This window comes from Genypterus blacodes, unplaced genomic scaffold (genome assembly GCF_046128005.1).
Source record: "Genypterus blacodes isolate CSIRO-AG114 ecotype Tasmania unplaced genomic scaffold, CSIRO-AGI_Gbla_v1 ptg000029l_1, whole genome shotgun sequence".
In the NCBI taxonomy this organism is placed as follows: Eukaryota; Metazoa; Chordata; class Actinopteri; order Ophidiiformes; family Ophidiidae; genus Genypterus; species Genypterus blacodes.
Window position 1 is genome coordinate 3,611,427 of NW_027466842.1, and position 24,943 is coordinate 3,636,369.

A 24,943-nucleotide genomic window follows, 5' to 3' on the forward strand; every position below is an offset into this window, starting at 1 on the left:
ATCAATCCAACCTCTACTTAAAATTAGTCCATTTTATTAGCTTACAACAGAAACAATAGAAAGGGGAATCGGTGTACAACAAAGAGTAACACTGTGCGACTGAGGCCACTCCAAAGTGACATTATTGTGTTGGCACGTCTGTTAAAACCCCCGTGCGAAGCGTATTTACACTAATCGATAAACAATTCAGCTTAAAAAACGAGAGCTACGACGAAGTACAAAAACAATCCATTAGGGCCTTTTCCAACGTGTTTCTACAGATTAGCAAAGCTTTTACAGTCGCACACGTCCCAAGCCAAATATGGAGATGATAGAATACGGAGCAGAGTAGTTGGTTTTAAGTGCTTTGTCAGTAGTATTCCATATGTAATCAAAGAAATCTTCCCAATCTAACTGAATGGGTGGATTGTCACTGTTGCTGTTTAAGTTTCAAACTAATATAAATTCTTCTCCGACTGTCCAGGCTGTTAACCGTGTTGCAACATAATTTACTGTACAACGCATTGCAACACAGGTTTGTCCACTCAGACGTCAGGGTGAGTCGTTCCGACTTACGACACGCATTTTTAAAAGAGTGTTTGGCCCTGTATGCCAACAATACATAGTGTGTAACAGTGAAACGTTTGTGCCCGGGGCGTTGCGGTGGCTTTTCCTCCGCTCACGAATCGGCGACGGGCCTCATGGAAGCGAGAGCGGAGTGAATCCGGACGTGGAGCCTGTTCTCAAAGTCGTAGCCGGCAAAGTCCTCCTGCACAAATGGAACGCATGAAGTAAGAATAAACGTCGGCTACTACAATTATATTTAGACATGATGGCGGCGTCGTTGCATTGATTTGTTCGGGCGCCGACTTGTTAGATGTCATTTGCCAGATGAAACACAAATGCAGGATTATCCCTTTTAATCGTCGGGAGCAAAATGTCATGCAGTGAAGGAATGATACAGTACCTTGGCCTGGAGCATCAGCGCGCGGCTTCTCGCTGCAGACTGGAAGGGCGAGAAGGAGGTGCTTTACAATACAGAACTTATTCCACAACTTAGATAAGCAACGCTGACACACACACGCATGCTACTTGCCTCTGGCGTGTTCAGCAGCATGCAGCCCAGTTCGTAGCAGGAGTACGGCTGCACGTAAGAGTTGGTCACACGGCCCAACTCGTCACCGGCAGCCAGCTGGAAATACTACAAAAGGAGACAAAAAACAAAACAAACATTTAGGACGACAATACACTGCAGCCTCCACTATTCTGTTTTATCACAACAAACATGGCAGATCGGTGACATGTCAATATTGATTCATCAAATAATGACACGAGTGCGTATGGTGGCTACGCTGTATTGATGTTTCAGAAGCAGCGGCTATTAGCAGTTATTTTCCTTTGTTCAAGTTCAATTTGATAGATCTGTGCTCCAGCCATTCAATAACTACATTTGAGTAATCATTGCCAAACAAATGGTTGTTTGTGTGCACTCGTATCAGCCAATAGATCAGCCAGCAGATTCTCCCCAGCAATGTTTGACTAAATTTCACGATTTTTACAATATTTACGTCCATTTAAAAGGACTAACACACCTGGTAAGTATCTCCAGAATGCCTCAACTACCAAAAACAATGGGTAGTGTACGTAGCCAAGACGTATATTACTTCATAGTCGGGGTCTCACTTTAACCTGACATATTGATATTGGTGTCACTGTAAAGACCTTGTGTGCTTTTTAAAATGCAGCCAGTATCTGCAGCACTGTAATATTCATGAGGAGTCTACTGTGCGTACCTGGATGGCATCTTTGGTATGATGAAGACATTTGCTTATGGCACCAAGCAGCAGGTTTTTCAGGCCGGTACAGGAGGCGTCGTCCACTCCCTGCAGGACTGCGTTTCAAAGAAGAGAAGGAGGAGGAGGAGGAGCTCACACCCAGTCGGGGAAACAAAAATGCCATTTGCATGTTATGCCGCTCGTCTTGGTGTCAGGTGTGAACGCATACCTTGTGCCATGGTGTGCAGCTTGGGCGTGGAGCAGTTGGGCAGAGCTTTCCACAGGTAGAGCACCTCGATCACGGCGAGGATGCACAGCTCCTTGGTCAGACTGGGAGTCCGTAGTTTCTCCGCCTGGCGAAATATGCGACATTCACTTTGGACGCAGGGGGAGGGTTTCAAATTCGAGGATTGGCTTCGACAGAACTCACCCTCTTCATGGAGAACAGCTCGATCTGATTGTTCTTGCGCTTGAAGAGTCTCTGGACGTCTTTGAAGACGGCGACGGCTCCTTCCAGATCCTCTGCAGCTCCTTGACACGCTGAACCACAGAAATAAAAAAAACACACAAAACCCAAACTGAGTGCCAACACAGTCGCTCACCAAACAAACCCTCCGAGCCAAACTCATCCGCGCTCTTAGTACCTCCGGTTAAATAGGCGTAGTAGCACTGGGACCAGCGAGACTCGGTCTTCAGTCGCTCAAAGGCCCTGTAGGCGTCTTTGAAGCTCAGCTCAATCATGCTGCACCAACCTGAAACGTTGAAACATCCGACTTCAGACTACAGACTGGTTCCAAATTGGGGTGCTTTGAAAAAATCTGGGAGGGTAAACATGTTATACCTATTTCATACAAACACACGTGCTGGATCTCCCTCTGGTCAGAGGCCAGCTCTAAAGCGTCGTTGAAGGACTTCAAGGCACAACTGATCTGGCACTAAAAAGGCAAAATTGTGGCGTGAGTGATCCACCGATGCAACAATGTGTGCTTTACCGAGTCGGCAGATTACACGGAACAAGCATTCACCTCCAGCCGTTGTACTCTGCCTTTAAAAAACGTGAAGAGAGAGGAGTTTGGATAGGTGGCTTCCTTCTGATGGAGGATGGATTTGGCTTCCAGGAGACCTTCCCGCGTGTCGGCCCCGTCCAGAGCGAAGAACGGCTGCACCACCGTGTGATACCACAAGAGGGCCAGTCTGAAGAGAGCAGAGAGAGAGAGAGAGTCACGAGTTTAGAAGACACAATTATGACACCAATTTAAGTTAAAGCCGGATGATCAGGTTGGTGGGGATTTTTCTAATGAAATGTTGATTTCCTTCAAAGTGCAAGCAGCTGTTAATGCACACAACATTGAGAATTCTCAGATTTAAAAAGGATACATTACAGAGGTTGAGGGCATCGGTCTGCTACTAAAGCTGAATATTTTACAATCTGAAGTCAATTTTGATGCTTTTCTGTAGCTTATATCTTAAAGACATTTCAGCTCAACCACCGTGGCTAAAAAAAGATTAACTCATTACATATTAATGTGCTTCTCAGTCATTTTCACTTCCACTAATCGCCTGTTTCGCATTAGCTGCAGCTTCCTTACTTTCGCTTCTTTCCAGAATGTATGTTTCCAGTATTGAGTCAGCTTCTTTACAACAACAACACGTAAACACAAATGTACTGTACAGGCACGTCATGGCACCATACTGCTGGCACACCTACTCACGTAGCTAAGGGGGCCTTCATGTCCTTACTTTCACTGGCATACGTGAGGGCTGACAGGCCCTGGCCGCGGTCGCCGGGGAAGCCCAGCAGATTGACGATCTTCAATAGGTGCGGCGGCACCATGGAGATGCAGAGATGGAAGAGGCCGTAACCGAAGCTGACAGAACCCTTCAGCCTGGCCAGGGCCTCCAGGTCGATGCCTCCCGAGCTCTGGGAGGGGCTCGGCCCGGCCGGAGGGTCGGGGCCGGGGGTGGACGGGTCGGAGGAAGAGGAGGAGGACGCCGGAGCCGGGGGCGGCGGCGTCCGTTGCTGCTCTGACGCACTCCTCTTCCTGCTGCACTCCTGCAGGGCCGTGATATCGCTGTGGCATTTGTTGTACATTTTCCAGGCTTTGCGGAGGATCCAGCCTCCTTTGATGTACCCTGTCAGGGGACGGAAGAGGAAGTCTAAATATACCTTCCTTCATATGACCTGCAGCTTTACATGTGCATGTTAAAGATCAGTAGACAGAAGGGTTGTAGTGATACTAACATTTCAAACTTTGACACGATACTTGGAATAGTATTGGAAGCTAATGCAATGTTTGACACAGGGGGGATGGAGGAATATAAAACTTTGATTAAATCCACTCTGATCATTGTAACTCAATAGTCTCGTGTGATTGGGAGTCGTTCATTAGCAGACGCTGCGTCCTACCTGACAGCTCTTGTTTGATGAATGACAGCACTGCGAGGTAAACCTGGCAGTCTGCGATGATGATCTGCCTCTGGAGGCGGTCCACGGCGGCGATCCCTGACCTCTGCGAGTCCATCTGCCCACACAAACACAACACACACACTTACTCACCGGGGCGGTGCAAGACGGGTTTGGCGAGCCCTCACACACACACGCGCGTTGCAAACACTACTCACGCTCCGCTTGATCTTGTTTTTGATGGCTTCAATGACGCCAGTGTTTTCGCTCTCACACAGTCGCTCTGTTGCCTTGAGGTCCTCGAAGGCCATCTGCATTTTCTCCTCCTCAAACGTCATCATGGCGTTCTACAAAGCCCAGACAGAATAGCAACGCTGTTCAACACCCGAGGGCGACTCGGCGGAAGGAGGGGGGGCTGAGCAAGAGTGCAGCGGAAGGGACAGTTTCATACAGAAAGCAGGAGAACAAAACTAACTTTCATCACTTCTCTATCCATAGACAAACTGGCATCTATTATTGTACTCAATAGGAAAACAATAATTTTAAAGAAGCTTGGACTGAGCCGGTCTCTTAGATCCATACTGTATATTGACCGGGCTGAAGCGGCCCTTGCTTATGTGGCCGGTCTGAATGTCACTCCATCTGTGTGAGTGTTCACTATGGCTGCCGTCCACATTCAAGCCGGGGACATTTGACCTTCAGGGACCGGCTGCTGAGATCGAGTGGCGCCCGGTGCCCGGCCCCCGGCCCACAAACAAGCACACTGTTGTTTTGTTGTGGATGTATTACTATATTTTCCATCTCTGACAGCAGGCTTGGAACGGATCAACCGGCGCATTCTTAAATTTTGCTTTGTTTTTAATATCAAGTGCAAGAAAGTCCGCTTGAACTTTCAGCAGCAGGAATTCCCCCATAGTGGAAGCCGGCTCATTAAAGGCCTCATTAAATGACCAGTGGACCACCCATAGAGTCAAATAACATCTCCTAGGAGACGACCTGTTCAGTGGAGTTCAGCCACATTAGCTGTAGTCATTCAAAAAGACTTGGGTGTGTGTATTTGTTTCGGTGGCTTTTGTACAGACATGTGCAATCATTTCTGTCTTTGATGCAATATGATGTCGCAACTCAACTCCACTCACCAGAAAACTCACAAAACTGGCCCCGAAACTCATCAAAGGACTGTAATTCCTGAAACGGAGAGAGAAGAGGAAAGGTGAGATATTCTGTAAGACACAGACACTCTTCATAGTCACGTCCTGATCTTTCCTGAACAGTAAATGCAACTCTGAACAAGTCGTGAAACCTCTGGGGGTCTTTATTAAGCAGCCTGGTTCATCACTTTACACTCACTTGCCTCCCTATCTCTCTTGCTGATTCACAAACCGCAGGATGACACCGAGTGCTAAAGGTAATTAGAGAAGGAGGTGGCATTTAAGCTCTCATCGGGAGGTCAGGAGGACACATAGGGGCTGCCCTTCTGTGGCATTAAGGGGGGAAAGGAACTATTAAACTTGAAAGCTCACACAATCGAGGATCAATGGATTTACCAACTCTGTGTTCAAACTCATCTGACTGATAGTTTGAGGGCAAAACACTCCTCGACAAGCACAAACAAACCTTGATTTTTTGAGAAGATAAAACAAAGTGAAAGCTAGATTGTGTGGCTGGGGGCTGGGGGGGAATCCTGACTTGTTAAGAACTTCCGCCACGGCTGTGTAAATTGTTTTCACGAGTTTTAATGGTCACAACATGCGTAAGGAGCTCGCATCTTCACCACAGCGATTACTCCTAACGATGATTAGCAATTAGCCACCATCATAAGTCACATGCCTGATGGGTGTAAACATTTGCTAAGGGTGTTGGAAGAATATTAATCCTCCTTGTGAGCTGCTCATGTGGTGCAACACTAATAAATGCTCGGGGACAAAGAGATGCTGGCACGGAGACACTTCACCACATTAGTTTCAGTACATATTGTTCAGAAGCAGCGAATCGTGATTATAATTATATTGCAAAATCAGGTGCAGGGGAATTTAAAAAGTCACGATATTAACGATCATTGTTTTGGTTTCCCCAGACAGCAGCAGTTGGAACAAGACAGCAGGAGGGGAGGGCAGACATACTGTACACACACACACACACAGACCTGTACGCCTTGAAGAGCTCGTCGCTTTCTTTGAAGCCATTGTTGAGGAGCATGTTGATGCCTTTCAGCGCCAGCTCCGCGTCGTCGATGCGCTCCGTTTTCGGCTCCTCCAAGCCGCCCCGGGCTGATTCGGTTGGGTCCGCCATTGAGATATCCGATACAGTGGGCGAGGAAGTGAACGCGGCCGCGGCGGGAGGTTATTGTGTGTATGTGTGAATGTGTGCGTGCGTCTCCGGTTAGTTAACTTGCAGACAAAATAGTCTCAGCCGGTTGCGCAGTGTTGACAAAACGCTGTCACGTCCATATTCTCACGTGGAAAGGCTGAAGACCGAACTGTCCCGAGTGTGTTTGTCTCAAATTTGCCGGCTGCTCTGTTTCTGTTCCGTATTCCGCCGCCGGTTTTTGTCGTGCAGTGAGGCAAGCGTGCTGCCTTCGCGTTCTATTGGAATTCTCGCCACTCTCTAATGAAGCTGCGCAGAAACAAACCGACACGCTGAGTCGACGGCAGACGTCACGTTTGTTTAAATTAATTTGATTTTAATTTAATTAATCGTGTGGAACTTTGATTGGGCTATTAAAACTATCTCAAAACGTCTCATTATTCTCTTTAATTAATATTTTTTTAGATATTACATCAAATACACACAGTAAATAAAGCTCACAGGGTGCTACAGTCACACAGATATGACCTTTATAAAGTTATTAAAAAACAATTAATTTAAATTCCATTTCCAAAGCCAGTAGTTTAAGAGGCAAGTTTTACTTACCGATGACATTAAATGTAAATTAATTTGACTGATCACTTTCTGAAACCAACTGATGCTTGTTTTCATTAAAATATTGAACATTGTTTTTTGTGTGAACCTCTCATATTTAATTGTATTTGTCTGTTTACCTCTACAGGCACGGAAATTTGTATTTTGCACAACAACCGGTTAATTACAAGCCGTTTTGTATTTAATTGGTAACAATATATTCGCAGTTTCTTGAAGAAATCCTGTATATTTCGGACTAGCATATAAACAACATTATTTGAACAATTCAATTCCATCTTTTGGTTTAAACATGTTCTTATTCATTTAAATTTGAACTTCACATAATATGAATACAACAGTGGTCTATGTGATATAACCTGTGGGGTGACACTGACATCTAGTGGTGCTACGTGGAATAACAGCTTACAACGTCAAAACGTGTGTGAGGAAATATGAAAAACACATTAACTCTGTGCTATTGTGACAGATATTACAGCTTTAATATCCAACCATTGTCATAACTCTAGACCTGTTCAGGGTCGCAGGGAACTGGAGCTTATCACAGCGGCCACAGCTGTGCATGCTCCTCACAAACACAATGATACAATGGCGCATTGGGTTCACGTCCATGTTTAATCAAAGGAAACTTAATTTGCTGATTTGTGTGCTTGTCCTCGTCTGGACAAATTTTACTCTGGACACATTTTAAAGATGATGATTGTATTTGCGGGTAAGCCATTAAAATTACAAAGTATCATTTATCCTGCATTTTAAAATGACAAAGCTAGAGTAGAGTGGGTGCCTCCCAAAAATCCAACCCCTCGTCCTCGCAGTGGGAGGTGAAAAACGGGCTGAGTCCAGGTTCGAGTCCAGACGGGCTGAGCTGGCTGAGCCTGACAGAGCTGTGACGTACCTGGACATGTGCTGGCTAACGGGGCTCTGCTCAAACAATGACTTGACATCTACACTTGACTTTTAATGAGCATTGAAATTACAACACTTGATTTGTGTTTCACTCAATTCTTAAGTCTTAAGGTAAAACGTATGTCCTTACAGCCAGTCATGACTCATTGCAGGGCGCTGTAGCAACCTCTCAAACTCCAGTGGTGTCATATGGTTAACACATCCAAAGGAAGTATCAGGTTCAAGTCCTGGTGGGAGTATTCTGGTTTTTACTTCACCGCCCTGCAGACTTTCTGACCTCTTATACATAGGCTGTGCAGATTTCACAACACATCAGATATTCATGAAGTGATTCAACTGAGACGAGCAGAAGTCCAAAACAATTATGTAATCTTCCTAGATGTTTCCAAGCTGCCTATCTGGGCCTGTAAGGCTGCAGGAGTCCTATAGAGAAGAGAACGATGACTTCACCCGCATCATTTGAGTCACAACATCAATTTCCTCGAATATCACAAATGCATTTTAAAAGCAAACCATCTCCCTTTCACTTATTTGCTTTCACCATCACCTGGATTTACTTGTGGAATCATGAAACAATTCATTCAGTCACCTAAGGCAAACCAGTCCACCATGAAGTGCCTGAAGACATTTGAATAGGTTTTAATGGTGAATGCTAAATATATCAGAAGATACAAACCCCACCATTAAGTCATAGCGAATAATGTCCAGAATATGCTGAGCATGTTGATGTTTGAATGGTACTGGAAGCAATCACACCAACAATAAAGCTGAACAATGCATTGAGGTTTTTGTCCTTTGTTGTAACTTTGACTACAGCCATGTAGAATTAGTAAAAGTCTTACATACACCATTCAGATAACATAAACATATAAAACTAATGTGTTTTTATATAATGCCACCACACAGAACATTTTTGTAAACACATTTGGCAGCATGTTGTGTTTAACAAATATGTAACAATTCACATAACAGTCTCGTCCTGATTTGAGCCATTTACTATAAAATGTAGCTGTTAAGTCATTATTGCTGTGAATCAAGTTGCATAACATGAATCAAATAATTTCATGATCATTGACAAATGGGAGGAAATCGGTGTACAATCAGAGAGAACGCATGTTCAAACCAAGCACCTGTGACTTGATGGCAGACACGCACCGTTAAGAGAACGTTTCCAAATTTGATAAGTCAGTCGTAAGAATTATTGGCGCAGATGCACAATATCTGTCGGATGATCTCTACCTTGATGCGACCCTCCAGTGCGTGACAAAGGTTCCCGATGGTGCAGCCCACGCTTCCCTCCTTCATCTTCCAGCACTCCAGCATCTGGTGCACCATCTCCTGGAGGCCGTATATGGAGTTGTCGTGCTCAATACTTTCGATCTCCACGTCGGTCAGGTGAAGGCGGCGCGCGCATTGCTTCCAGGTGGAGCCGATGTTCTCCCTTAGCAGATTCAGATGCTCCTCCGTCACGGCGTAGGCCTCTGAGCATGGACGGAGTGACAGAAGATGCGATAATTATGTTTGGGAGCCATCGGCGCTATTTGGCCATTCTTTGCATTCTATATTCAACTAGAACTTTTGTTTACCGTATTTACTAATGGCGTCTCTGAGCAGAGAGCTTGCTGAGCCGTTGTTCATCAGAGTTGGTGATAAACTATCCAAGGACTCCACCCCTCTGATGCTCATTGTGTTGTAATGGCCAATTTGGATGGCGCTGGCATTATGAATGTGCACACCTCCTGCAACAAACACAAACATACTGTAAATACACACTCTCACCCCAGCTTATCAACGCCTATGTCTACATTTCAGGCCATATCTATTAAATAGAAGCTTAACCACAACAGAGACAGAAGTAGGTACCTGTGTCTTGCAGCGAGCCGCCCTTCATAGGGGCCAGGCAATGCTCGGCAGCGACATTGTCGATAGGTTTGGCAGCCACTGGCAAGGACTGCTGACGTTCATAGTGGGAATTTGGATGCTGCGGGACGAGATGTGGGAGAGAGGAGGTGCTGACGGACATGGAAACCTGAGGCAGTGACGTGCTCATGGACTCGTACATGCCACTTGTGGGGCGCCAGCGAGCTTCTTCCTGGCTGACGGGATGGACCGCCTCGGCTTTCCAGGATTGGACGGAGGACGCGTGAGAGGGCGTGTCTTCCGCCGGTTGCCTAATATTGTGATCTAAATGAGTGAGGTCTACGGGGAAGTGATTTGAGTGTCTGTTGCGGGACCCGCTGGTAGGGTAGCGCTGGTCCTCGGCGCTATAGCTGCCGTGTATGTGGTACTGAAGCTCTCGATTCAGCTTCTCCTCCAGAGGTGGAGGGCTGGGGCCTGCCTGCGCGTCCGCCTGGATGCTGGGCTCCGTCGCCCCCTCAAACTGTCTGAAATGAAAGTCCTCGATACTGGCTTCAACTGGAACGGACATCCCCGAGTCTGAACTCAACAAAGGAGCTGGGCAATCTGTGAGAAGACAGGATGGGAGCATGGATGAAGCTTCATCTCCACTTGATTGTTCTTCCCTAAGCTTCTTTCCTGAACATTAGATGTACGTCCAGAATACCAACAACACTCACCTGCAGAAAGGCTTTCAGGAGTCACTGATAAACACTTCAACTTGTCCACAAGCTCATCTGGACCTTCATACAAATTCTGCTCAAGAGAATTTAGATATAAAACAACAGATCATTTGAATTCACTGGTGGAAATGTAGGGCGTCACCATCAAATAAAATGAGAAGAGTTGTTGTTTACCCTCAGATCCAGTGCGTCTTTCTCTACAAATGGCTCCAGCTTGTCCATGTAGAAAGGCTGGAAGGAGTCGTAACCCTCTTTGAAATAAAGCAGACAGAGGGTGAGAGCTGCAGGGGTCATACTGAAGTTCACACCAGCTAAACAGCGTTTACAATGCAGCAGATATGCAAACACAGTGACAACACATGGAGGCTGGGCGACAGCGTTAACACACTGATCTCCAGTTGGTTCAACCATCCATTATTATGGGGGAAAAAAAGAAGGACTGGAATGATTAGATAATGTGTTTCATTCTGGGTTGTAGATTCTGTTTTATAATCATGAATATCAATGAAGTCTGCGATCTGACAGTTTCTCATCCCAACAGCAGCTATGATTCAGCTGCCATCAATGACGCGTGAAAGTGGCAAAATATTCATTTCCAAGGTGCGAATTTGCTGCTGAATAACTAACAGGATGTGAATTTGAATTCAATCTGACCTCGAAAGGCTGCGGGTGACATGATTTAAGTCTCCAAAGCCTCTTTTTGGTCCTTACAGCTGTTTCCAGTGCCTCTCACACACCTGTTCTTTATCCACCGCTCCAGTGTATGTTATGATGCGCGCGCACACGCACACACACACACACACACACACACACACACACACACACACACACACACACACACACACACACACACACACACACACACACACACACACACACACACACACACACACACACACACACACACACACACACACACACCTTTAAACGTGGGCCGTTGCTTTGGATCCTGTTGCCAGCAAGTCTTCATTAGCTGAGTGATCTCTTGAGGAGTGTCAGCTGGAGTGAAGTCATCATGAGGTCGATCCCCTCTACGGACGCACTGGCTGATATGATCTTCACACTTGGCATCTGGAAAAAAGTAAACGACACAAAAAGGTGAAACAGTAAATCAATAAGCCCGGTCGGTAAATCCTCGTTTCATTGTTTAACTATCAACAACATGGCTCAGTGTGTTTTGTCATGACGACTCGAGCACGGTCGCGGCCTCTCCACTCACTTTCGTACGGCTCTTTGCCAGTGAGGACGACCCAGACCACGATGGCAAAGCTATAGACGTCCGACTTCTCCGTGGAGACCGTGTGTATGCTCTCCAGGTGCTCGGGCGCCATGTAGCTCAGCGTACCGGCGCCTCTCGCAGAGCCCGATTGCACCAGGCGACTCTTCCTGCGAGACTCCTGCTTTGTGAGTTTACTCCACGTCTGGCAGGTGGCCAGGCCGAGGTCGGCAATCTGAAAAAACAACAAAACAAGCATTTTGTTTACGTGGTGCAGAAAGCTTAAGTTACGATCACAACTAAAGTGTATTATACCTTGATGTGGAAATCCTTATCCACCAAAATGTTTTCTGGCTTGATGTCTTTGTGTATGACACGTTTCTCTGTGAGGTACACCATCCCTTCAAGAATCTCCAAGATGATTCGGCCTTTAATGGATATTGGCACCTCAACCTGAGAAACGGTGACAATTTTTTTTACCCTGAAAACTGCTCTTTCTGTCTTCAGTCTGAACCGAGCAGGTAAACCCACTGACCTTCACCAGCATGGCCCACAGGTTGCCCTTTGGGATGAGTTCCATGACCAGGGAGCAATCTCTGTCCTCCATGATGACACCCAGCAGCTTCACCACCCGCTCATGCTGCAGCTTTGCCATGATGTTCCCCTCTTCCAGCAGTGACCTCTTATTGTCGCTATAGAAATTAAAGTAAATGTCATTCAGTGCGTGAGTGTGTGTGTGTTAGACCGAAATCTGCTTCTCAGATAAGACAATTTTAACAAGGAAGTACTGATAAGCGGGTTTTACATTATCAACACAAGGTTAACAACAGGAGACAGACAGTATTTCTCTCAATCACTCTATCCACAATCAACCCAACTCAGGATCGGACACTGCTGGACACATGATCCTCGTTATGGAGGGGAAAACCCAGTATGTTCGACATTTAGGGACTCACTCATTGCGAAGATGGCCCGTGTACACCGTCTTCAGCACAACATGGCCCAGGGTTTTATGGTAGCAGAGGAAAACGTCCCCGAAGCCTCCATAGTCCAGGGCCTCTTTTTTGATGAGGTCGGTAGATCTCATGTGAAGTGACTCGGGCGCGGTGGCCATCCCTAGTCAAGTAATAAACACGTCAATAATAGTAAACAAAGACACATCGGATGCATAATGTTGCTAAATATAGCAAATGTAAACGACACAAGTCGAGAGGAGACGATAGCCATCTGTTATTGCTCATGTTCAGTCATCCACACAAACGAAAACAGTTTGATAGACTCGGAAGTTACTCCTCGTAGTTGAGGAAGTTTTAAGTCGGTAGCGTAAGACAATATCTTCAGTCAAAACGCAATATACACGAGTAATATCGATAAAAGGAGTAAAATCGTTACCGAAAAAGTGCAGTAAACTCCAGCAGAGCCCCGGCGTGGCACTTTGTTTGCAGTTCCGGGATTTTTCCTCGACGTCGTGCGAAGAAGTGAAACGAGACTGGCTTCCCAAAACTACAACAAGTCCTACGAGTCGATCACAGATCAAGGTGGATAAGAGGAGTCAGGAAGCATGGATGTTTCGAAAGGCTTCAAAATAGATCACACAGTAAAGCAAACGGCATGGACGCGGTTTAATTAATAATCTTGTGAATTCAGAGTTGACATGATTTATCTCGTTTATCTTGTAAGATCTCTGAAACACTGTTTTAATCTCAAACAGGACTACTTGGAATCGTTTGGCTTTGTCGTCATCTACTGGTGAAAGTTGTTACAGCACCTTTGGCACTTCAGGGTGTTTTTACTTATAAATATTGTTTTCCTTCTTTCCATTAAGTTGTTCAATTATAGAACTGTCATACAATGTTAAATGATTAATGATTTCCTTTTTAATAAATGAGCAGAACTTATTGATGTTTTGGAAAAAGGCCTGTCTTAACTGGAACGGCAGCCTGAAAAACAAAAATGTAGATTCATTGATAAAACAAGCATTTATGTGAAACTAGAGTGGGAAACCACCTCAACTGTATCCTGTGATAGTGTGGGCGACATGTGACATGTCGGCCTACATTTTGGGCAGCCTGCACTTTGAACGCCCACACACGACAGGCGATTCCTCCTCTGCACACCAAAGCCACAACAAAGCAAAAGCTATCACATTTTACCTGCCTGGTATTGTTTCTGTGAACTGCTTGTTTTCTTTCTGTAATTCACGCTTATTGATGGTAATCTTCAAGTTATTTTGGAAACCTCTCTTGCGCTGCCAGTTACAGTTTACTGGGCACTGTCTTAGTAGAATGACACACACACATGTGTAAAGGTTAAGTAGTACAAAAGTAGACAGAAGTAATAAAAGACTTGTAATTCTCATCACTTCCAGCTTCATTCTGACTGTCATCGATGGCTTAGTGGCTGTGTGGGTGATTGAGAGGGGCTGTCCATAAACTGGGGGAGGACAGGGTGAGTAAACAGAAGGGACATGGAGTCAATAGGGGGCCGACTGGTCTGGGTTGAGGCCTTAACTGGGTCGGTTAACCCTGTACATGACGGTGGAGATTTAAACCAGAATTGTATCCACATCTGGCCATTTAATACAGATTCCCTAGACTAGAACTAGAACGTCGTCTCCAGGTCAGAGGAGACGTCCAGATGTGAGTCTCCACATTCTGCCTTTACCTCCCCCCTCCCATCCTGTAGAAACCTGAACCTGTTCCCAATGACACAGAGATACTTGCAAAGTGCATTTCCCTGTCATTTGAAAACTACAAGTCCCAGCATGCAACGCGGGGAACAGGCAGCTGGCAGGCAGCAGCTCGCTCGGACGCGATCCCACAGGCTTTTCTCGCAGTGGATCTGGGAAAACCGTCCAGGACACAATTCCAACAAGCAGTGAGGCATTTCAGACGGCACCTCGTCAGCATGGGCAATGGCATCAATAAGGTATGATGTGTGTGTCTGTGTGTGTGTCTGTGTGTTACACTGGGGGAAGTTTACACATGCGGGTTCGTCCTTGTCGATTCGAGTGTGTAGATTTCTACCTCCGCTAGTTTCAGAGGTCGAACAGTCTATTAAAAGTTTGCGGTCATTATAGTTTAAATTAGTGACGTAGCGTTCAAGCATCTAAGACAAACATCACTCAACCTTTATATCTTTATATGCTGGGAGTTTAATAGAAACACACACACAGACACACACGCACATTCAAAGAGAGAGAGAGAGCGAGAGAGAGAGCTAGAGAGAGAAGAATGCAACCATTATAATGTCTTTATAATCGCACCATATATGCAGTGTTGACATTTAGACGCATTTGTTTAAAGCTCCATCAGCTGTTGCATGTATATCATATTATCTCAACAAGGCTGCTCTGTCACCATCTGCTCTCATGTTGACTCCCATAGGTCCTGCCTGACTTATATTTGGGGAATTTCAAAGGTATGATGAGTATTCTGTCATTTTTTAATCCCTGAAGTTTCATCTGCACGTTTTTGTTTATTGATGTTGTTGTTCTCTAATACTAGATGCGAGAGACCGGGAGCAGTTGGCAAGAAATAACATCACACACATCTTGTCCATTCATGACAGTGCAGCTCCAATCCTGCAAGTGAGTCTCCCTCCAATCCAACATCTCCGTGTGCTTCTACGACTAATAACTATTAACCTTCTAATTGTTCTTAAATTACATATCAGACTGAGAGTGTGTGGCTGTGTTAATGGTGCCGTGTCACGTGTTATCGGCTCAGAGCCCACATGCAGACCAGTCTGTCAGGTATTTCAGGGAATGCTACCTGAGAGTTGGAACATCCGTTAAACAAGCTTCTTCCTTGAATAAACACTCATTCATTCCTCAATGAGGTCACGATAAACACAGGAGTTTATTATGCCTGTGTTTCTCCGGCTAAAAACCAAGAAGAAATCCAGTCAACAACAGTTGGTTCGGTCAGTGTGCTGAGTCCTGTTCCTGTGTGGGCGAGAGAGTGGGCGGCTCATGCTTCAGTCAGTATGGAGTGAACATTATTATGATTACTATATAGGACAAATAGCCTGACAGAGCTTTTCTAATAGCTGGACCAACTGGATGCAGCTCCGCAATTATGCGATTACCGAACTGCACAAGTAATCTTACAAAAACATTGTTTAACACCCGTCTCATGTATGTTCGTATGGATGTAATATGGCATTTATTATCTGCCTGACTGTCTCTATGTCATTGATCTCTGTGTGTGAGTGTGTGTGAAGTTGATCCACCATCAAACCCTAACTTGTGTACGTTGTCCCTCAGGAGATGACCTATCTCTGCATATCGGCAGCTGACCTGCCTACACAAAACCTGTGAGTAGCCAAAATCTGCAGCACATCCACACACACAGAGCAGCACAATGAAAGGCTGGTGCAGAGAGAGAGAGAGAGAGAGAGAGAGAATGAGCATCACATTCATCTGAGGCTGCACCGTGTGGGCGTCTTAGGTTCATTTTCTTTTAAAATGAAACGTGTAAATGATACGTTTTCACCAGCGCAACGTTTTAACTGCGAGCCTGTTTGTCTGACGAGATCACAGGGACGTTGAAGAATTCAGCCTCTGGGTCTATTTATTTGATTTCTTTGACATGTAAATGATCTTTGTGGATTTAATGTCTGTGTTGCTAAGGGATACCTTGGTTGTTTCGACTCACATGTACACACAGAAAAATCTTAAGTGGCCAAATTCATGTTTCAGGCGATCTCATCTTTGTGCAGGAAGGAAGTCTCGCAGCTCAGTTTTGCACTTTGAGCAAGAGGATTGGTGGCGTGCCTCTATTTTTACACCTCCCTTCACACACACACACACACACACACACACATACACACACACACACACACACACACACACACACACACACACACACACACACACGTATATATACATAGTGATGCCCTTGTCACTCTTACTGCCCCAGTCACCTCACGCTTCTGTCTTCCGTTCATCCTCCTAAGCGAAACCTGCATGTGAACTATTACTCTTGTAGTCAAACACGACGTTGAACACACACACCCTCATCCTGGTCCTTCCAGGATAAGAGGTGAGAAGGTTTGACGAGTACACGCGTACACATGCACAGGAACAAACACACAAACACAACCGACCTCTTTGAATGAATGTAGGTAGCTGTAGACGCGTTGTAGCTTTAGATACGTCTTGTTGTGGTCTCGCGATGAAGTAATGTGCTCATAAACCTGTGATAAGATTACAACCACCTTGTTTTGTGTTCCACAGGACTCAGCACTTTAAACAGAGTATAGTGTTCATGCACGAGTCGCGGCTGAAGGGAGAAGGCTGCCTCGTTCACTGGTGAGAGAACGACCGTATGTTGCACGTTGCGTTTTGGAAGCTCCACATGCTGCTGCTGCTTGAGTCACCAAACCAGCCAGATTTCCTGCCTCCATCTTATATTACAGTCACAGACATGTTAGTTATATAAATAAAAACGCTTGATTTTCGAGCTGTTCAGCCAAATAGACACGAGTGAACCCATTTGTAACTGCTGCTTAGAAGAGATCAACAGATACGCAGACTATTCTGGAACTTCCCAAAACACAACCGGTCTGAACATTGTGTTTGTGTTGAGGGTAGCTGACCGTGCTGTGTGTTCACCCGCTCATATCTGCCGAGACGCAGGCCCCCCCACAAATAGAGGGGGGTGGGGTGGGGGGGATCTTCAAGCTTTTAGTTTGAAGATCTGAGTCCAGACGAAGCTTGTGCCCCTTATGTGGTCTTTAGAGTTGGATTCCCTGTCTCACACTCCGTCTCATCCCGCAGTTTGGCCGGGGTGTCCCGCAGCGTCACCCTGGTGGTGGCCTACATCATGACAGTGACGGGTCTGGGCTGGCAGGAGGTGCTGACAGCTGTGAGGTTGGCGCGGCCCTGCGCAGGCCCCAATCTGGGCTTCCAGCGGCAACTCCAGGAGTTCGAGGCTAATCAGGCTGATGAGGTCAGTCCTGTGTGTGTGTGTGTGTGGGGGGGGGACTCGACATGAATACTGCATGGAGGAAAAGAGTGAAATATTTGGAGAAGTTATTAACTTTGTTGTCAATCTCTCCTGTAGTTCAGAGAGTGGCTGCGGAAGGAATACAAGGACAATCCGTTCAATGACGAGGCCGATATACGCCTCCTGCTCGCCAGGGCCTCTAACGTCAATGGGGAGGAGGTGGAAAAACGGGTATCCACACCACCGGGTGATCCCTGACATCCTCTCCAGCTCCACCTGGAGGTTTACACTGCAGTATGACGCTATTCCGGATCTACTGGAGGATTGCTTTGGAGTAGTAGACCCGCTCGCGTTCCTTTCCCGGGCCCGAGACGAACGCTGACACCCGGAAGAGACGATTAACATGCACAGCTTGTGAGGCTTACTGAGTGACGACAGATGCTTCTTGTACCATTTTCACTTAATTTATAGATGTTGTGTACAGTGGTGTTTTTGTACAGTGTGTCATTGTGTTTTGCAATTTGTGAAATAAAATAAGGAACCTCTGTGTTTGTTAAAGGTGTTAGTTGTTCAGTGGGCTGTCGCGGCTGTTTAGGGTGATGATAACACATTTTCTGCTCTGTTTACCTCTCTGTTTCCTGGTTCTCTTCCTGTTTGTCTCGTGTTCGAGCAAGGTCGTGCGTGACGGCAAACCGTACACACCAAGAAGACGTTGTTGTGTATCAGTGGCTTCAGCATAATGACCCTCTCTGCTCTCGGTCATAAAGCATTTAGATAATATCACTTAATATCAACATAGTGTGGTGAAAGTCAATAAACAGGAGAGGAAGGTGGACGTGTGCGGTGTTAGCCACTAGAGGGCAGTAATATGCACACAACTAGCACATCCTCCTCTGACTCTCCTCCTGCTTCCTCATTTCTGTGACTAATATCAGCTTTTTACAAATAACAAAAACGAAATCAAGGCTTCATGGAAATAAACACACCAGCTACTGAATTTGTTATCGAGAAATTTCTAAAAATAGCATGTCTGGGTGGTGAACGCAGGTAAAGTGTTCCACACAGGCGGTCGCCACTATAGAAGGGATTCCCCACTGCAGTGTAGGCGCAAAGTTTCACAGAAACGACGTGTTGCACGGTGCTGCGGATCTACTGTTCAGCCTCTGTAGTTCCGATAGAAGCTCCTCCTTTAACAAATAAAGATGCGATAACATTTAAGCACAGCACGCAGAGAGCTTTAGAAGTGATTTCAACCTCACATGATCAAAGGTAAGACGGCGCCGGTTTAAAGTCGATTGCAGGAAATAATTTCAAATATCAGATTAAATATATTTTGCACGTTACGAAAACTCCTCTATTTTATTTTATTTCATTTTATTTTATTTTATTTTATTTTATTTTATTTTATTTTATTTTATTTTTAATTTTCTTATGCAGAGATGAACTTGGAGGAGGACGGCGGCCTGACAGTGAGTTGCGGCAACGGCAAGCTCAGACAGTGGCTGATCGATCAGATTGACAGCGGAAGGTATCCCGGCCTGGTTTGGGAGAACGACGACAAATCCATATTCAGGATTCCCTGGAAACACGCTGGCAAACAAGACTACAACAGAGACGAGGATGCTGCACTCTTCAAGGTCAGATCCATCCCACCTGTGACTGCTGGAGCTCTACTGTGAATTATAATTTAAAATATCAGCACTAAGAAAGGGATACAAGCATGTTAATCTACTGTACAAAACTCTAAACTGTTCAAAAATGGCTTTGTATATTGACACAATTAAAGAGGAAGTGTGGTTGTATATTGATGTATTTGGTGTGTTACTGATTGTTTCCAGGCTTGGGCCTTGTTCAAGGGGAAATATAAGGAAGGTGTGGACAAGCCGGACCCCCCCACATGGAAGACCAGGCTACGCTGTGCCCTTAATAAAAGCAACGACTTTGACGAGATGGTGGAGAAGAGCCAGCTGGACATCTCTGAGCCGTATAAAGTTTACAGGATCATTCCAGAAGGAGCAAAAAGAGGTACGGTGTCTTATAAACATTGAATTAGGCAAAGCAGAGTGACTTTGTTAGACTTTGTCAGGCTTGAATTAGGTTGAAAAATGGTAGCAAGTGAAGTTGTCAGAAGGGAAATAGTTTCTGGACATAGTAATGTGAAGCCCATCTACAGCTGCATTTCACAAAGGAACTCGCATCATATTGTGTGTTATTGGTAATTTTACACATGCATGTGCAACACCGCACTCGACTCTGATCAGGCAGGAAGCACAAAGGAAGCCAAAGCATCAACCAAAAAAGGCCGGAGTGCTTTTTTTAGAGGGCTTCGGTTACCATGTGCAGGGTGCAAATGTTACAGACCTTTGCATCCAACGTGATATCACACGTCGGTTACATCACAACGTTGCTTTCTATTTGAGTTCTGTGGGTTCAAACTCAAAATATGCATGCTTTAGATTGGCACATATTTCATTTGTGTGTCACCATGGCACTCCAGTGAAAGTGGCAGTGGTTTTCAATCAATCCGCATAAAAAAACAACATTAGAATGATTTTGTTGTTTGAAATAATAGATTTTTGATCTGGGCTTTTGTTTAGATTTTCTCTTAATGCTCCTTTTTAACTGTGTTTTGTTCTTTTACAGGGATCAAGATGGGCCTGGAGGAGACAGCATCACATGTAAATACTCTCGGCTATCTCCCCTCATACACGCCGCTGTACAACCAGGTCAGGACAAACCATAGATCTAAAACATGAATCTATTAGGATACGTCATGTTTATGTGCTGCTGATGATGATGCATGTTTCCAAATGGGCCTTCTTCATGCTCCTTTTCTCAGATTCCCAGCTATGCAGTTCCCCAGGAGAGGAGGGACTGGCGGGATTACACGGCCCCAGAGGAGCCGCCGCCGCTTACGCTTACACATCACCATGGATCGCACGCCGAGCTGCAGTACGGCCACGGCCAGTGCCACTATCCCTCACCGCTCAGCCGGGGTTGGCCTGCGCCGCACACAGAGAACGGTAAGGCGGCCTGTTAATATTAAAGGTGCATGAAACTATAACATGACATGACATGACTCTAATGTGCAGCAGAATCCTGGCTTTCAAAGATCATTGGCATTCATCTGCTCTCTTTTGCCTTATTGAAAACAAGCTGTAGCTCATCGTGCATGTGTGTGTGTACGTGTGTGTGTGTGTGTCTGTATTATACAAATAATGACATATTTTCCAACCACAACTAACTGTGACATCCTGTCAAACCAAACGTCACAGAGTTTGAGATGGCATAACAGTGAAGAGACTATAGAGAGAGCCAGTGATCAGGGTCTTCTCTTAGATCTTGTCATGTTTACCTGCACATATATGTAACAGCAACTCAACTTCAAGACTTGAATGTGAACAATTAGAACGATAATCAACTCATTCACAGGCGTTTTGACAGATCTAGCCTTCTCCTCAGGACTCTGTGGGTGATTTATTAGACTTCCACCAGGCCTAATTCGCCACATCCTCGCATCTGTTTCTTCACACAGAAGCGCCGGCTGAAGTTCTTGCTCATTTGTTATTCTTGGTTCAACATTACCATAGCCAATAACCAGATCTTCTTTGAACATTGTATTCCCCACAGGTTTTCAGCTCTCCTTCCATACTTACTTCTCAGACTCCCAGCCGCCAGCGTTCACAGTGGACCACAGCAGCAGCAGCGTCGCATCTGGTAAAGGATCTCAGCTCAGACACACTCACATTCATCGGACCAATGCGTGTTTACGATCTGTAACGTGTTTGCATTTACAGATAAGAAACTACAAACTCTATGCACAATGCTTACTTCCCCTTTTTTAAGAGAAGCCGCTTGTGGTCGCGAATGAAAGGAAATTAATTTAGAAATCTGTATGTCTAGAAGACTAGACGAGAAGAATTTGACACCTTTTTGTAAGTGTCTGTGCTAAATCCTCGTCTCTTCCTTCCAGACTTCAGCCTGCACGTGTCCCTATTCTACAGAGAGTCTTTGGTGAAGCAGGTCACCACCACCAGTCCCGAAGGCTGCCGCATCACTTCCTCTCCCTCCTCCTCCTCCTCCCCCTCCTCCTCCTCCTCCTCCTCCTCCCCGTGCCCGGAGGACAAGCTGTACGGCGGGGCAGAGGTCATCTCCTTCCCTTTCCCGTACCCCGAGTCTCAGAGGCAGGGCGCCGAGATACTGGCCAACATCTTGGACAGGGGTGTGCTCCTGTGGATGGCGCATGACGGGCTGTACGCCAAGCGCCTGTGTCAGGGCCGGGTGTACTGGGAGGGACCCCTGGCACCGTACGTGGATAAACCCAACAAGCTGGAGAAGGAGCAGACGTGCAAACTGTTCGACACCCAGCAGTTTCTTCTTGGTGAGGATATTTGCTTTAAGTTTGAAGACCTACAAGGTTCAAAATGTGTAGTTTTCAGTGAAGGTGATCATTATTCTTGCAGGTACAAGGACATCCAGATGTAGATGTTCATGGGCTAAAATCGATGAAAGTTTTGTTGCTATTTGGGGTATATATGACACTGAGATAGGCTCCACCCCCTTGTGACCCTGAAGAGGTTAATCAGGTGTCAAGAATGGATAGATGTTTAGCTTTATCTTTAAAATGGTTATACAGTTTACTAAGTGACCCAAATTATATAAAGTGGAACCTTATTCAGCTTGATTACCAACAGGATGTGTTGACAGCTTTTCATGTTTGCTGGAGTGAAAACATTTCTGCAAATACATACAATCCCGATATGCTTAGATTCTCATAAATTAGGCAAGAGAAGGACTGACTGATTGTCACGGTGCCTTTTCAGTCAAGCTCAAATTAATCATGTTAAAGAAAGCAATAAAGCTGGCGATGATGTCATAACGCTGGAGGGGGGCGGTGGCGCCGTATCACTGATAATGAAGGAAAATCGACAGGTGCGATAGCCGGGTAAGTCCCCCCCTTGTCAGTGTGGAGGTCACATTAAAGGAGCAAGTCACATTCTCAGCAGTGGGTCGGAGTGTGTGGAGTCCCCACCCACCTTCTGTGGTCCACCACACAGGGCGACATGGTGAGACTTCTCTGTGCCTTCACATAGAAAATTTCCACCATCTTTATCAGTAATTTCCAGCAAAAAAACTCCACTGAACTCAATTAGGAAAATTCAGATTGCATAAAGAGGGTCTTGAATGTGTCACGCTGTGTTTGAGGGCAGACTCTGGGTTTGTGGGTCACGCATCTCACGCTCTTCCCCCTTTTTTGTGTCTCTGCAGAGCTTCAGGAGTTTGCTCTTAACGGCCGACACACTCCCAGACACCAGGTGGTGCTGTGTTTTGGAGACGAGTATCCGGACCCGCAGCGCTCGAGGAAGATGATCACAGCACAGGTAAGCTTAGATACTGAATGGAACCACAGCTGAGATATTCTTTTAGACGTGGGATCATCTGAAGATCCTTTCGTTTTAGGTGGAGCCCATGTTTGCCCGAAAGCTGGTGTACCACTCCCAGCAGAGCAATGACCACTACCTGCGGGCCTACGATCACATCCAGGAGCACAACCCCTCCCTTACAGTCGACTATCCTTCCCCGAAACCTCTACAGCACATTCAAGACTGACACACACACACCCACACACACACGCGATCATAAACCCTGGGAAGATATGTGAATGTAAATTGCAAGCCGTCATGAATGTGAAAATTTCACCGGACGAGGAAAAGGAGACTCTCTTCTCCATTTTTCAAACTTGTTTTTTTGCTATCAATATTATGTACGAATCAAGCAAATTCCCCATCTGAAGTTGTTGTAAATGATGAGATTTATCTGTTTTAAATATTATTTCTGTAATACTTGCGTGCATGTGTGTTATTCATTTTCCTGTTATCATCTATAATGGGAATTTTCCCCCTCTAAAGCCCAACGGGAGCGATCCCCCCTGGTGATCGCAGTGTTGGCATGGCGACGAGGGGTAGAGGAGGGGAAGACCCTGTCGTTTTCACTCACACACACACACACACAAACACACACACGCACACACCAAACTGCCCTGTCTCTAAAGCGTCTTGTGTGACTCGTGATCATATATTTTCTGTGCATGTATTATTGTGACAGTGTGAAGGATGCGGTTTGAGCACGGTGTTGGTGGTGGTGGGGAGGGAAGGCGAGGGGAGTAGAGGGCGAGTGAGACAGGAAGTACTAGCACAGGTGCACAGGAAGAATGGCCCCTGAGAAATAACACTGATATGTCGGAGGGATAGAAGGGAGCGTCAACGTGAATGAACGCCGCTATTCTTCAGTTGACCCCGTCGACGCGAGTTGGGGCGCTAAAAAGGCCACGATTGAGTCTCCACGTTTGCAGGTGAAACACTTCTAAACACAGACACAGTTTGAGTAGAACAGTCAATAATATGCAACACGGAGTCCGTCGTCTATCTCAATTCAGGATGATGATGAGGAATGGGAGAGAAATAGATGTTATCTCAGGTCTGGTGGTGCAGCAGAGGAAGCTGTTATCACAAATTGTTTCCCCCCTTGGCTGCTACATGGTACGAAAAATCTGTTTCAGCTGAATCGGGTTTGTCTTGAAAACCAAATACGTCAGAGTCCTTTGAATTCAGTCAAACCAGTGGAAACTAAAACGAATGCTTGTAGGGTGGAAAACAACATAGACAGTATAAAGGCCTGTGGTGAACTTTATTGAAATGGTGATTTATCAGAATAAGGATTGTGTTTCTTCACCAATTTCTTTGTCATTTGATGTCTAAAAATGGTTTGCGAGTATCTACAGATGGTGGCAATGTTGGTTGAAAACAGCATCACTGACTAATGCATGTGAATAATGTATAGAAATGTGATGTACGTGGAATATTATAAAGGGGAAGTATAGATAGAAATAGTGGCGGTGAGAGTTTTCAGACCTGACGGCAAACGAAAGGGCTGGAAAATTCATGCTCATCCCGTAACCCGTACAGAAACCGTACCTGTTCCTCTTCAGGTCGAAACTAGCAGCCTCATAAATGGGAAGGAAAACTACCTTTTTGGTCAGTGGTAGGTGGAACTCTCAGGTTCCCAAAGCCTGAGGTCGAGGGACCCTCACGCTGGGCCCCTCGACCTCAGGTTGTAGGGAAACGCAACTGTAAAATGATAAGCGAGCAATGCTCATTACCGAGTCAAGTGGATGAAAAATAAAGGTAACGTGACACAGAAGTTTGTACTCCCCA

General features: G+C 45.6%; 4 protein-coding genes across 4 annotated transcripts; 2 read left to right on the forward strand and 2 right to left on the reverse strand.

Annotated features, from left to right (window-relative positions):
- Positions 1-14: 14 nt before the first annotated feature.
- LOC142993930 (tetratricopeptide repeat protein 39C-like) lies at positions 15-6,752 on the reverse strand. Its single transcript, XM_076144488.1, has 14 exons — positions 6,305-6,752; positions 5,298-5,346; positions 4,377-4,505; positions 4,162-4,276; positions 3,467-3,887; positions 2,780-2,948; positions 2,596-2,689; positions 2,399-2,506; positions 2,185-2,294; positions 1,984-2,107; positions 1,773-1,870; positions 1,076-1,180; positions 947-985; positions 15-748 (listed from the first exon to the last, which is right to left on the reverse strand). The coding sequence occupies exons 1-14, from the start codon at positions 6,448-6,450 to the stop codon at positions 659-661; spliced, it is 1,797 nt and encodes a 598-aa protein (XP_076000603.1). The 5' UTR covers positions 6,451-6,752; the 3' UTR covers positions 15-658.
- A 783-nt stretch (positions 6,753-7,535) lies between these two features.
- ripk1l (receptor (TNFRSF)-interacting serine-threonine kinase 1, like) lies at positions 7,536-13,299 on the reverse strand. Its single transcript, XM_076144489.1, has 11 exons — positions 13,171-13,299; positions 12,735-12,894; positions 12,314-12,470; positions 12,094-12,231; positions 11,782-12,013; positions 11,484-11,633; positions 10,737-10,813; positions 10,560-10,635; positions 9,847-10,446; positions 9,570-9,722; positions 7,536-9,464 (listed from the first exon to the last, which is right to left on the reverse strand). Exons 2-11 carry the CDS (start codon positions 12,890-12,892, stop codon positions 9,169-9,171), a joined length of 2,037 nt encoding a protein of 678 aa, XP_076000604.1. The 5' UTR covers positions 12,893-12,894; positions 13,171-13,299; the 3' UTR covers positions 7,536-9,168.
- A 1,217-nt stretch (positions 13,300-14,516) lies between these two features.
- dusp22b (dual specificity phosphatase 22b) lies at positions 14,517-18,287 on the forward strand. The gene is made up of 7 exons (XM_076145153.1): positions 14,517-14,706; positions 15,165-15,198; positions 15,285-15,367; positions 16,046-16,095; positions 17,018-17,092; positions 17,561-17,732; positions 17,847-18,287. Exons 1-7 carry the CDS (start codon positions 14,686-14,688, stop codon positions 17,985-17,987), a joined length of 576 nt encoding a protein of 191 aa, XP_076001268.1. The 5' UTR covers positions 14,517-14,685; the 3' UTR covers positions 17,988-18,287.
- Positions 18,288-18,810: 523 nt separating this feature from the next.
- Positions 18,811-23,570, forward strand: irf4a (interferon regulatory factor 4a). The gene is made up of 9 exons (XM_076145125.1): positions 18,811-18,998; positions 19,167-19,366; positions 19,568-19,754; positions 20,373-20,455; positions 20,569-20,752; positions 21,360-21,446; positions 21,703-22,110; positions 22,998-23,110; positions 23,190-23,570. The coding sequence occupies exons 1-9, from the start codon at positions 18,989-18,991 to the stop codon at positions 23,337-23,339; spliced, it is 1,422 nt and encodes a 473-aa protein (XP_076001240.1). The 5' UTR covers positions 18,811-18,988; the 3' UTR covers positions 23,340-23,570.
- The last annotated feature ends 1,373 nt before the right edge of the window (positions 23,571-24,943 follow it).

Excerpts from the sequence above, each read along its gene's own strand:
- dusp22b (XM_076145153.1), top strand. The coding sequence starts at position 14,686 with ATGGGCAATGGCATCAATAAG. Across the intron at positions 14,707-15,164 it reads TGGGCAATGGCATCAATAAG|GTCCTGCCTGACTTATATTT; the intron begins GTATGATGTGTG and ends TGACTCCCATAG. Across the intron at positions 17,093-17,560 it reads GAAGGCTGCCTCGTTCACTG|TTTGGCCGGGGTGTCCCGCA; the intron begins GTGAGAGAACGA and ends CTCATCCCGCAG.
- LOC142993930 (XM_076144488.1), bottom strand. The coding sequence starts at position 6,450 with ATGGCGGACCCAACCGAATCAGCCCGGGGCGGCTTGGAGGAGCCGAAA. Across the intron at positions 1,871-1,983 it reads GCTGCACACCATGGCACAAG|TCCTGCAGGGAGTGGACGAC; the intron begins GTATGCGTTCAC and ends TTTGAAACGCAG. Across the intron at positions 749-946 it reads CGCTGATGCTCCAGGCCAAG|GAGGACTTTGCCGGCTACGA; the intron begins GTACTGTATCAT and ends CCATTTGTGCAG.
- irf4a (XM_076145125.1), top strand. Across the intron at positions 20,456-20,568 it reads ACACGCCGCTGTACAACCAG|ATTCCCAGCTATGCAGTTCC; the intron begins GTCAGGACAAAC and ends TCCTTTTCTCAG. Across the intron at positions 20,753-21,359 it reads TGCGCCGCACACAGAGAACG|GTTTTCAGCTCTCCTTCCAT; the intron begins GTAAGGCGGCCT and ends TATTCCCCACAG.
- ripk1l (XM_076144489.1), bottom strand. The coding sequence starts at position 12,892 with ATGGCCACCGCGCCCGAGTCACTTCACATGAGATCTACCGACCTCATC. Across the intron at positions 12,232-12,313 it reads TGTGGGCCATGCTGGTGAAG|GTTGAGGTGCCAATATCCAT; the intron begins GTCAGTGGGTTT and ends ACCGTTTCTCAG. Across the intron at positions 9,723-9,846 it reads CGGCTCGCTGCAAGACACAG|GAGGTGTGCACATTCATAAT; the intron begins GTACCTACTTCT and ends TGTTTGTTGCAG.